Genomic DNA, 13,663 nt, shown 5'->3' on the forward strand with positions numbered 1-13,663 from the left:
CTAACTGTTGTGCCTTACTCGGTTGGAGCATTGTCCCGTAAACTACAAGTCTGTGGGTTTGATTCCTGGTCAGGGCACATACCGAGGCTGCAGGGTCAATCCCTGTCACCAATCACAGTGCATGCGAGAGGCAACCGACTGATGTTTCTCTCTCACATCTCTCCCTATACATCACTTCTTCAACTCTCTAAAATCAATAAATATATCCATGGGTAATGATTAAAAAATAATACTCAAAAACAGAAGAAAATGTGCACTCTGTGAGTCTCTGTGGGTTTTAATCAAGTTTGGAGGGTAGTAAGGAGAGATGTGTGAGAGAAATGGTTGAAGTGAAGGGTTTAGAAAAACAGAAATTATCCACAGGCTGTGAATCCTAAGAAAAATGATAACTATTAGAACTGAGTAGTAGGAAAAGTATCAACAATAAGAACAAGAAGATTAAGCTGTGGTAGATTAAGTAGATTAAGAATGATAACAATATATTGTTAAATAAATGGGTTCCTAGTTATAACTTTAATAAAGCCCAGGCATCAAGCCCTCACCAGTTGCCATTCACCACGTCAGCACCCCTTCTGAGCCCACACAGCCATACGTGGAGTCATACCCCTCCTGTGATGCACAAATAACTCTTCCCTTAACTCTCAGTTGAGCCATTCATGGGATTCAGAACAAGAAATCCAAAAAGAGAAACTGAAGAGATGGACAGTAAGCAACTATCATAGAACAGGACAGCACAAAACAGACCCAGCAAAAAGATCTTTGTAACATCAGCAAAATAGCAAAATAGAAGACAGGAGGATATCTCCATATTCCATAAGCAAGTACACAGCTATCCATGAACAAAAACAGTCCTGGAGGAGGGGAATAAGAGCTCATTAAGGCAAACAGCAAAGCAGAAAAGCCAAAAATGGAGAACTACTCAGAAATATTGAATAAAAGGACTGGCTGAGCAAAGCTATGTGCAGATGGTGAAGCACAGAAGACAAGCTCAAAGTTACCTCTGTCAGCCACCATGCTTGTGGTAGCACTGACCCTAGTGATCTGTTTAGAGAAAAACCCTAAGAAACTTTGTTATTTGGAACCACAGGAGTCCCTGGAACACTGAAACAAAAAACATGAGAAAAAGAAAAAAATAGGTAGAACGTTTATAAAAATCTATTCTGAAGACTGACTTCCCAAATCAGAGAAGACATGAGAAAAATCAAGTTTGCTTTTTCTCACAGTTCCCTGTGCAATTTCATGGATGTAAGCCTCACCAAGAACATTGTACTAAAAATGTCAAATATGCAAAGAAAATTTTGAAAGCACAAAAAGAACAGAAACATTTCTCACAGAAACAATGTACCCATAATGTTATAAAGTAAATATCCCTGAGAAAAAGTTGAAGACTAGAAAACAATCAAATGATATATTGAAAACACTAAAAAAAATAAAATCTGCAAACCAACAGTATTTATCGAGAAAAATTGTTCTTCAGAAATAAGAAAAACATCCCCAGACAAAAGCTGAGTAACTTCATTATCACTCAGCTTGACTCATTAGAAATACAAAAGTTCTTCAAGGTGAAATGAAAGAATACTTAACAGAAACATGAACGCATAACAGACGTATAAAACTCACTCCTAACGCTGATAATGGAATCAAATTCACAATATTTCAACACTGCATTGGTGGAACATACATTATTAAGCACTATTTTAAGTGTAAAAATTAAAACTAGTAAAAACAACAAAGCTAACATTTTGTACATTAATAGATATACAACATTAAAAGATGAGAATTGCGATGCCAACAATATTTAAAGTGGACATGTGGTAAAGAGTCAAAGGGTAGAAATTTTGAATGCAATTGAAGTTGCCATCAGAAGAAATAGTGTTGAGTGAATCGGTTGTTTTATGTAAGTCTTTGGAAAACCACAAGCAAATACCTATGTAACAAATACAAAAAAAAAAAGAAAAAGAAATTTAAGAATACCACTGTAGAAAGTGATGGAATCACAAGAGAAAACAAAGACACAGAAAAATAAACAAATGAACTACAAAACAGCCACAATCCAACAAGTAAGTGGCAGTAGTTGGCTGTATAACAAATTCTCCAGGGAAAGGCAGAGTAGATGGAAAGATTAAAATAAAAAAAATAAAAAAAATAAAACACAATATATGTTGCCTATAAGAGATACCCTAAATGTTTATGGACATAAATGGCCTGAAATCAAAAACAGGGAAACACATTCCTTGGACATAAAACCAAGAGAAGGTAGGAGTAGGTAAAATTCTATCCAACAAAGATGACCTCAAATATTGTCACAAATGATAAAGGTCATCACAGAATGATAAAGGAGTCAATTCATCAAGAGGGCAACAATGTTATGGATTAAGCATCCAACAGCATACATTAATTATATTAAGCAAATCATATCAGAACTGAAGGCATATAAAAGAAGCCCAGTATAGTTCAGTAGTAGTAGTGAATTTCACTATTCTTCTGTCACCAATAACTAGATCACCCATCTAAAAGCACTAAGGAATCACTGAAGCTTAACTACACTTTAGAAAAAACAGAACTCATAAACTTACACAGAACATTCCACCCAAATGCAGCAGAAGATGCATTTTTTTAAAGATTTTATTTATTTATTTATCTTTAGAGGGAAAGGAGAGAGGGAGAGAAACATCAATGTATGGTTGCCTTTCGTGCATCCCCTGCTGGGAGTTGGCCTTCAGGGAACCAGCCTACAACCCAGGCATGTGCCCTGACTGGGAATCAAACCGCGATCCTCTGGTTCGCAGGCCCGCGCTCAATCCACTGAGCTACACCAGCCAGGGCCTAGAAGATGCATTTTTGTCAGGGGCACTTGAAATAGTCTCTAGGTAGATCTCATGTTAGATCCAAAAACAAGTCCCAAACTTTCAGAAAAACCACTTCAAGTGTCTTATCTAATCACAGTGACAGAACACAAGAAATCAATTTTAGTGTTAAGAAAAATGAATATTCACAAATAACATAAAATTAAACACAACACCCGTGAACAACCACAGTGTCAAAGAAAAAATGACAGATAAATTAATACACATCTAGAGGCAAAAGGAAAGAAAAACACAATAACCAAAGCTTCCATATGTGGAGCAGAAAATGCAATGCTAACAGCACATTTTTTAGTGATAAATGCCCAACTAAAAACAAAAGATCTCAAATAAACGACCTAAACTTGCACCTCAGGAACCTAGAAAATCATGAAGATACTAAACCCAAAGTTAGTATAGGAAAAAACAATACATATTAAAAAGTCATACATGGAATAAAGGCAAGAAAATCAAGAACAAAAGAATATCATAATCAGGAGCTCTTTTTTGAAACACACACAAAATTGCCAAACCTTCACCTACACTAAACAAAAGAAACAAGAATCAAATGTACTTAAAAAGAAATGAGAGGACTTCCAGTCAAGATGGAGGCATAGGTGGAAACACTGTGCCTCCTCACAGAATCAAGTTTAAAGACAACGAAGTTTAAGTAAAAAAACGCAACCAAAACACAGAAAATTGAACTGTACAGAAGTCCAACAACAGTGAACCATTCAGCCAGACCCGAAAGAGAGACGGAGTCAGTGGATGGCGGATGGGGTCGCACAGGAAAAGGTGGCCAGACTGACCCAGGCATGCAGGCGGTGGTTGACAGATCCCAGGTGTGGGGTGGCAACGGGAGGACCCAGTGGGGGCACAAGGCAGCTGGCTGACTGGGTCACACATTCACACTCAGATAAACCAGGTGAAGGAGAAAGCAGTGAGACAGACCACACAGGCTAGGGCCCCAGTGACGGGAATTAAAGCCTAAAAGCACCAACTGGGAAAACTTTCGGGGTCGAGGTGCCAGGAGAAGCTTCCAGGCTCACAGAGAGTTCACTGGAGAGACCCACAGGGTCCTGGAGGTGCACAGGCCCACACCCCCAGGAGCCGGCACCAGGGGGTCCCAGTTGGCTTGCAGGAAGCAGCAGAGGAGACCGAAATCTGAGAGAGAGCAGAACAAATGGCATTGCCCCTCTCTGACCCCGCCCCCACATGTAGCATCACAACCCAGCACTGGGTCACCCTGCCCTGGTGAACACCTAAGGCCCCGCCCCTCATTCATAACAGGTGCAACCTGACCAAAACATTATGCCTCAAGAAGAACAGCTCAAAGCCACAGAGCCAATACTTTTAAGCGACCAAGAGATAGCCAACCTGTCAGATGCACAGTTCAAAACACTGGTGATCAGGATGCTCACAGAACTGGTTGATTTCACTCACAAGGGAAGGCTAAACTAATTGAAATGAATGGAAATGCACAGGAAACCAATAGTGATGGAAAGGAAACTGGGACTCAAATCAAGGGAGTGGACAAGAAGGAAGAAAGAAATGACCAAACAGAAAAGAATGAAGAAACAAGAATTCAAAAAAATGAGGAGAGGCTTAGGAACCTCCAGGGCATCTTTAAACGTTCCAACATCTGAATTTTAGGGGTACCAGAAGGGGAAGAGGAACAGCAAAAAGTGGAAAACATATTTGAACACATAATAAAGGAAAACTTCCTCAATCTGGCAAAAGCAATAGACTTCTACGATATCCAGGAAGCACAAAGAGTCCCAAACAAGTTGGACCCAAGAAAGAACACACCAAGGCACATCATAATTACATCTGCCAAGATTAAAATGAAGGAGAGAATCTTAGAAGCAGCAAGAGATAAGGGGACAGTCACCTACAAAGAAGTTCCCATCAGACTACCAGCTGATTTCGCAAAAGAGACCTTATAGGCAAGAAGTGGTTGGAAAGAAGGATTCAATGTCATGAAAAGCAACAACCTACATCCAAGATGACTCTATTCAGCAAACCTATCATTTAAAATAGAAGGCCAGAGAAAGTGCTTCCTAGATAAGGTCCAGTTAAAGGAGTTCATCATCAATACCTTATTACATGAAATGTTAAAGGGACTTATCTAAGAAAACAAAGAAGATCGAAACTATGAACAGTAAAATGACAACGAACTCACAACCATCAACAACATAACCTAAAAAAACCCCAAACTAAGCATACAACTAGAACAGGAACAGAGTCACAGAAATGCAGATCACGAGGAGGGAGATTGGGGCAGAAGGAGAGGGAGAATGGAGGACATGGTCAAGGGAATAAGAAATATCAATGGTAGGTACAAAATAAGACAGGAGGAAGTTAAGAACAGTAGAGGAAATGGAGAAGGCAAAGAACTTACAAGTACAACTCATGGACATGAACTAAGGGAGGGGAATACTGGAAGGAAAGGGAATACAGGCCAAGGCAGAGAAAAAAATGGAAAACTGTAATAGCATAATCAATAAAATATACTTACAAAATAAAGAAATGAGCCCTGGCTTGGTGGATTAGCCTATTGAGTGCTAGCCTTCAAACCAAAGGGCAGAAGGTTTGATACCAAGTCAGGGCACATGCCTTAGTTGTAGGCCAGGTCCCCATTTGGGGGCATGTGAGAGGCGACCACACATTGGTATGGTCCAATACCATACCAATCTTCTCTCCATCTGTTTCTCCCTCTGTTACCCTCTCTAATAATAAGTAAATAAAATCTTTACAAAAAAAGAAAAGAAATCAATAGTAAGAACTTTCACCTGACACTACAAAGCACAAAGCAACATAAGAGATATTTGCAGGTGACATAACATACAGAACATTGTCAACATTCCACTATAAACATCTGAAATTATAAACAGATTCAATAAAAATATAGGATATAGAGCAAACATTCCAATATCAGTTCCACATTTATAGTCTAACAATAAAAGCTTTGCAGAGAAATTAAGAAAGTAGTCAAATTCACAGCAGCATCAGAACCAATAAAAGACTCACGAATAAATTCTACAAAGGAGGTAAAAGGCCTGTACATTGCACCCTCTGAAACAGTGATGAGCCCCGACTGATGTAGCTCAGTGGACTGAGCACCAGCCTGAGAACCAAAGGGTCAACCGTTTGATTCCCAGGCAGGGCACATTCCTTGGTTGCTGACGGGGTCCCTGGTGTGAGGCGCAGGAGAGGAAACAACATACTGATGTCTCTCTCCCTTTCTTTTTCCCTAGCTTCCCCTCTTTCTAAAAATAAATTAATAACATTTTAAAAAAAGACACTGATGAAAGAAGTTAAAGAAAACACAAATACATAGAAAGACATCTTGTGTTCATGGATTTCAAAACTCAATATTATAAAATGCCAATAGTACCTAAAGCAATCTACAGATTAAATGCAATCCCCATCACAATTCCAACCGCATTTCACACAAAAAAAATAAAAAAAAAAAAAAAACAATTGTGAAATGTAGGAAACCTGAAAAGACCTCAAAGAACAAAAGCAATCCGGACACCACTGATAAAAATTAGCTCCAAAATAATAAAAAATTAAATGTCAGTCCTGAAATCCTAAAATTCCTTCAAGACAACATAGAGAAAAAGCTTTGGGGATCTGTACTGGAAACAATTCCCTGATGGGACACCTACTGCCAGGCAAAAACCAAAAATAAACAATCCTAACTACAAAAACACAAACAACTTTCTGCACAGCAGAACGATTAACAAAATGAAAAAGACAGCTACAGGATGAGAGCAAACACTAAGAAACCATGTAGAGGTAACCTTCTGAGATACAGTTGGCTCAGTTCAGAGCACCACCCTAAAGCAAGTATTTCCACATAGGAAAAAAGTCACAGCAATTTTTGTATTTCCCAGGGAATACAGAAGTTATGTTTACATTACAGTGCAGTCTATTAACACAATAGCTTCATCTAAAACAAAACCTACATAACTTAGTTAAAAATAGATTATTGCTGAAAATCGCTAACCAGTATCTCAGCCTGCTGTTAAAATGGCAGCAGTACATTTGCTCACTGAAGTGTTTCCTAAAATATTGAATTTGTAAAAAAACACAATATCGGCAAAGTACAATAAAGCAAAGTGCAAAAAGACATGCACCTGAATCGGATGAGAAATTCATCAAATATACAAGGTATTCAAAAGACTCATTAGCTCACCCTGTCCATAGCTCAGTTGGTTAGGGCAAACGATGTGATACTCAAAGGTTCAGAACCCCATGCTCAGAACACACAAGAATCAATCACAAAGAAGTAGAACAAGAAATCAATGTTCCTCTGTCCCTTCAAAAAGCAATAAATACAAATTAAAAGAAAAAAAAACAATCATTAGCCCCAAAACACAGTGAAAAGCACGGCCAGAAGTGTAGAGACATTCTTGCAAAAAGTTATGTACAAATGACCAACAGGAATACAAAAAAACGCATTTCCTCATTAATCAAGATGGAATCTGTTTCCCTGCAAGACCACCAACCACAAATGCCTCCCTATGAGGGTTCAGTACAGGAGGTACTGGGGCTGCAGGGATAAGTGTGTTCAGAGCCTTCCTGCCTGGTTTCAGGGACTGTAGCCTCATTAAGGGACAAAAGTGTTCTAAGGCTAGGGCTGAGTGATAGGGCCTTGGGGCCATGAGCCACTGAGAAGACAGAACTTATCCCCTGTCAGGAGCACAGCCCCTGCCTCTCTGACTTCACCCTGCTCGCCTGGAAAGATCCCTGGCAGGTAGATGACAGGTAAGATCCTTCAAAGGAAGGACAACCTAAGCCAGGAGCCATCAGGGAAGGACTTAGAGGACTCTAGAGAAGGGGCAGAAAGACCCTCACCCATCAGCTATGTCATAGCCTGAGTCCTCATTCTATTTGTAAGAAGTCTCCTAATCTCTTGGCTGCTTTGCTCCTTCCTGGCTCACCCTGAAAACAATGGCAGAGGCAGCTTTGGCCTTCAGATGGAACAGAAGGTTCCCCAGGGGTAATCGGGCCTCACGAAGAATATACATTGTTTCCTTTCAGGCTTGCTCTGCCCTTTTGGTCTGAATCAGACTTGAGCTGCAAGGGTAGAGTGAAACGCCCTACCTCATGATACAGGCCTCAACAATCTTACGGGGTCAGCATATCTCACCGACAGTGACGACAGACAATCCCTGTGTTTCTTAAATTATTATCTGTAGATGATGACGGTTTTCCTTGACTGTAGCTTTTTCAACATTGACTGATGAGCTTTACTATGATGAGCACATACCATGTATCTCTGTGTGAGCTAAACTCAATAAAACCTCATTGAGATAGAGGCTCCGGGCCTTTCTCCTCCGAGACACTGATCAGCCTTTTCTCCACAAGCAGACCTTGTCTTGGAAACCTCACTTCATCGCAGTGGGCCGGGAGGCCTCCTAGGGACCTACACTCCCGCAGAACAGGGCAAGGCAAAAACAAAAAAAAAACAAAAAACCAGCCTGACAAGTCCAGGATCTGGAAGAGTGGAGAAGCAAGCAGTACCCACCGTCCTCACAGGTGAGGACTGAGCGCACCCTAGGGAACAGAGGGCACGGGGGAAATGCAAACCCTGCTCACGGTCACCGGGAGAGAGTGACGATCTTACCCTGTGAGGATATAAGAGCAAAATTCTCCAGCATCACATGGAGGTACAGGCGTCTGTCAGCTGCATTGAGGAGGCTCCATTCTGTCCTGGAGAAATACACGGCCACATCCTCAAAGGTCACTCTAACCTGTCAGAATTGATACAAATGAGTCTGGGACAGTCTATACAAAGCTCCCCCACATTCAACCTGGCCCCACTTCAGCGTGGACAACCCCTCCAAGTCCCAGTAAAGACGCGACTCGGATTCAGATTGCTGAATGCAGACACACCAAGAACCCCAGGTTCCCGGGTCCTCCTGGCTCAGGTGCCTCTGTACCTGTTCACAGGGCGCGCCCTCCCGGCCACCCTTCCATAACCCGCCAGACTCTCGCTGGGCCCGACGCCCCGCACCCGGGCTGCAGGCCTCAGTGGTGTGAGGGGAGGGCCCGGGACGCCACTCACCTCAGCCAGGTGCCTCCACATGGCCTCCGCCATCGGACTCTGTGGACAGTGAGGGGCCCCAGTGGCGCGCAAGGCGGGTGTCCCTGGTTTAGCGAGCTCCTGTCTCCGCCCTGGCGCCTCACTCCCCCGCAGCATCACCTGGCATCCAATATGCTGCCGTGACCATTACTTTCCCACCTTCTCCATTGGACTTTGAGACCCAAGATGCTGACTTAGTTCTCACAAACACTGGGAGAGGAGGAAATGCCCGCCACTGAGGACCTGAGTCCCGTCCCGTCCAAACGGAAATGCCTTTACTGAGTGTTCATTGGTTCATTGTTCCGGTATTCCCGGCTGCCTTCTGGGTAATGTAGTTCTTGCACTCCAAGACTGGGATGCTGTATTTCCCCCATTCCAGGGGTGGATTTAGAGACCCCAAGAATATCCAAGAACATTCTCTGAATGCTAAATGAGCTCTGTCGCCTCCAAGAGGGCATCGCTTCTTGGGCGAGATATTCTCTGGTGTGCCTGCAAGTCCTCTCCCCCCTTTTTTTTCCTTAACTGTTAGTTTTCCATATATTTCTTAAGGATGGGGTCTTCTTTTCTTTTTTTTTTTAACTTTTTAAAGATTTTATTTATTTATCTTTAGAGGGAAAGGGAAGGAGAGAAGGAGAGAAGTATCAGTGTATGGTTGCCTCTCATGCGTCCCCTGCTGGGAACTGGCCTGCAACCCAGGCATGTGCCCTGTCCTTGGTTGGCAAGCCCCCGCTCAAGCCACTGAGCTACACCAGCCAGGGCTGACCTTCCCTTCTTGATTCAGGCCATCTGGCATGTAGCTCCTTTAAGCAGAATGTGGTGGCAGGAGGTTACACCAGTCACTGATGCTACCTATCCCGCCTCCGGTGGACCCACTATGTAAAGTTAATGTAAAAACACACACTGATACTGAAGCGCACCTGTGTCTGATGCAGTGACAAGTTAGATCTGCCTGAGTAGCTGTGTGACTAGAGTCCACACTGATTGGATTGGGTGCCTCTGACTTAAATGTACACTTTTTGCAAACAAAGGAGTACATGTTGAAGACATCAGACATTTAATGACAGAAATTCTACCCAGAAATTGCATGAAAAGCTCCAGACCAAAAACTCAATATGCCAGTAAAGCTATTCACACTCATTTGTTGGCTCCTTAATGCATAATGTCGTCTATTAAATGTGCAATAGCACTATGTAAACGATAACAATATACAGCTTAATTTAATCATAATTGATTGCGCAGGCAGTTATTGTTGTGGACTGCTCTGCCTGGTTTTAGTAATTGTAACTCTACCCCCTGTGGCTAAGGATGAGAGAGCGACCTCAGGGGTGAGAGCCACAGGAGACAAAGCTAGTCTCTGTTGGCAAATGCTACCTCATTTTCCTCCCTGCACCCAAAGCATGGTCCGAAGTCCTTGACGGGTAAGACCCCTCAGAGGAGGGGCAACCTAGGCCAGACGTGATCACTTGGGAGGCCATCATAGAAGGAGTCAGGAAGGTGGGGGGCTGCAACAAAGAGCAATGGACTTTCGCCGCCGCCCCCCCAACCCCCCCCCCCACCCCCGGCTCCCAGCTTTGACAAAGCCCAGGTCCCCATGTTCTCTGGGAGAAGTGCTTTCTGGCTCTAATCCCCTTAAGCCTGAACACCTGATGGGGAGGGGGTGCGGCTCCTTGCCTTGCTAGCGCTTATCCTTGGGAAAAATCTGGCATCACAAAGACTTCCTGATAAACCTGTGAAATCTGCTCTGCTAAGAGTGCTTTCATTCATATGCTAATGGTTCCAGCAAGAAACCCTAAAACTCTCTTCCTGACAGACTCTGATTCAGATTAAGCCCTCAGATTTCTTTGAAATGTTATCTACTGTTTGATCCTTGCCGCCCTGTATTCCTGTGTATTACAACCCAATAAAAGCCCTTGGAGGAAAAGGCTCAAGGCCTTTCCCCCCTGAGAAACTGGCCACTGCTCAAGGCCTTTTTCCTCTGGGAAACTGGCTCCCTCTCCTCCCCAAGCAGATCATGTCTCAATCATGTTTACTCTCATCCGTGGCACACAGGGGGATTTGTGAGGAAAATTGCCCCCACATGTTGTGGCTCAGTGGATTGATCACAGGCTTGCAAACCATACAGCTGCTGGCTTAATTCCCAGTCAGGGCACATGCTTGTGTTGTGAGCTAGATTTCCTGGTGCACGGCACTGGGTCACCCAAGAGGCAACCACACATTGATGTTTCTTTGCCTATCTTTCTCCCTCCCTTCCCTTCTCTCTAAAAATAAATAAATAAAATCTTTTAAAAATACTTGATTGATTAAAAAGACAAACTTACCTAGGCCTTCAAGTAGTTGCATGCAATCTTTTTACAGATGAAGGATCTTGCCTTTCTGTTGATGCCAATACATTATTACTATAGCTCAAGAAATCATATCATATTGAAGAGGACATGCCCCCATGGGCAGCCTGGGAAACTTTACCACACAAGTAACACAGTCGCCCCATCATGCATATGCCACTTAGTGCACCAGAGGATAGGACACTTTCAAAAACAAAAAACGATGCATAATATAAACACAAATGGAAGCTATTTATTTGTCATTTAAATACCAATTAAGAAAAATTAATTTTTGAAAAACTGGGGAATTTTTGGAAAACTGCCGTCAACATAAATGGGCCACACTGGTGAGCTGTACCTGCTCCCTTATTCCTGGGACACGATCATTCAGAGAGTTGGGCCCAAGCTCATGTTTCACAGGAGGCACAGATCTGATGAGGAACTCCTCACAGTGAGTGGGAGGGCCAACTATTCTCTCTTGGTGAAGGTAATTCAATCAATTTACATGAAACAATCTGGCCATGGAGTCAACCTACTGAACCATAGCTACCCTTAGACTAAGGTGAGCCTCTGGAGGAGATGAGATCACTAGTAAACAGTTGTCTGAGAAACGAAACACGATGTCATGGCTTTCCTTCAAACCTTCTAATTGTCTCAGCTCACTACTTACTACATCTGTCTGACGTCTCTATTTCTCCTCAAGTTCTCAGGAATGAAAACGACCAACACTTGGAAGAAGAATTTCAGGGTAGCCACATGTCCAGCAGAGCTGGAGCTCAAGTTAATTCTCCCACCTCTTAGGGCTCAGTGACAAAGGGCACTATACCACATGTGGAGACTTACCTGTTCTCTGTACCAACAGGACCTTTTTCCTTGTAAATATTAAACTAACTCCATTAATCAATATTAATTGATCAGTTACAACTCCATCAACCAATATTAATACCTTTCTGTGTTTTGCTCACTCTGTAACTTTTTGCAGATACATTGATATTGCTCTCCCTCTTTGCTTCTCTTCCCTTCTAAAGATAAATAAATAAAATCTTTCTAAAAATCTTTAAAAAACATAAATGGTGTCTATTTACTTGTAATCTAAACGTCAGTAAAGGAAGTTGCTGAGAAAACTGGCAGAAATAAATTGTGACAGTTATTGGAATTTTTGTTAATGTGAAAGTGGTGTTGTAATTTATTATTACAAAGGAGGACTTGTGAGTTATAGAGATAACTAATGATTCATTGGTGATACGGTAAGTATGGCATTATAATACAATAGGTTTAGGAACATATTTAGGAATTATATTTTGTGAGATACCAAGACACACTTGAAAAACCCGTCAATGAAAGGTTCTAAAATACACAAAACAGGATCGAGGTCCAGATGGCCTTGGCCAGGGCAGGGGTCCTGGGAGCCCGATGGCTGCAAGGGCAGTTCCCAATGTGGTGCCGCTGGGTGCACAGACAGCCTCCCACATTACCAAAGACATGTTTTCAGGGCCTTATCCCAAGACCCCAGAACAAAGGGCTGCCGCCGCCAAGCAGTAGAATATGCGGGCGGAAGACTATGAGCCTTACCCAGATGACGGCATGGGCTCTGGCGACTCCCCAAAGCTCCCTGACCTCTCACAGCACGAGAGGGATCCATGGGACGAATGGGACCACCCAGACATGAAACTGAACGGAGGTGAACCTGTTCACTGGGAGCTACATATACATATATATCTATCAGGAACCGTGCGGACACGTCCCCCATGCCTGTTTCTTGGAACGTCATGTGTAAGCACCTCTTCGGCTTCGTGGCCTTCATGCTGTTCATGGGTGGGGGAGACTTATCCCTCCTACCAGACCGTGGCACCAAAGCAGTATCCATAATTATAATAATCTGTACCTAGAACGAGGCAACGATCCCACCCAAGAGCCTGAGCCGGTGGTTCGCTATGAAATCTGAGGAGTCTTCCCGGACTTTGTGCCTCCTGACTGACTCTCTCATTCCTAGAGATTTAACCTTAATGAAATCCCTAATAAAACAGTGCTGTGGTAAGAAGATAATGCTTTGTGTCTTCAGTCTAAGTGCGTTAGAAGCATAAGCTCCTCAGTACCATTGTGAACTAGGTAAGCAATTTTCTTTGCTCTGCTTTCCCTTTGTACNGGGAGGGGAGGGGAGGGGAGGGGAGGGGAGGGGAGGCGAGGCTCTAAAATACAAATAGTGATACAATCAAGCAAGTGAAGAAACTTGAATCTAAAGGATGGGGATGATGTTAGAATTCAATAGGAAGAGTTTGAACTGAGCCTCTGAAGGGTTAAAAGGACTTTGAGAATTCTTCCTACTTATGCCTGAGCTGTGACCTTCACTGGAAAAGTAAAATATAGCACTGTCTCCCAGAGAGAACTGGCCCTTCTCCCTGGGA

General features: G+C 42.8%; 1 protein-coding gene and 1 pseudogene across 1 annotated transcript in view; one reads left to right on the top strand and one right to left on the bottom strand.

Annotated features, from left to right (window-relative positions):
• Positions 1–9,248, bottom strand: part of LOC118998271 (zinc finger protein 814-like) — a 29,920-nt gene extending 20,672 nt beyond the window's left edge. Inside the window, 2 exon segments of the mRNA XM_037062334.1 lie at positions 8,479–8,605; positions 8,920–9,248. Of these exon segments, the coding sequence (XP_036918229.1) occupies positions 8,479–8,605; positions 8,920–9,054 (262 nt within the window). The 5' untranslated portion in view covers positions 9,055–9,248.
• Positions 9,249–12,420: 3,172 nt separating this feature from the next.
• On the top strand, positions 12,421–13,292 carry LOC118998250 (NADH dehydrogenase [ubiquinone] 1 beta subcomplex subunit 8, mitochondrial-like; annotated as a pseudogene).
• Positions 13,293–13,663: the final 371 nt, after the last annotated feature.

Source organism: Sturnira hondurensis, unplaced genomic scaffold (genome assembly GCF_014824575.4).
Source record: "Sturnira hondurensis isolate 20B ecotype Veracruz unplaced genomic scaffold, ASM1482457v3 Scaffold0013943, whole genome shotgun sequence".
Classification (NCBI taxonomy): Eukaryota; Metazoa; Chordata; class Mammalia; order Chiroptera; family Phyllostomidae; genus Sturnira; species Sturnira hondurensis.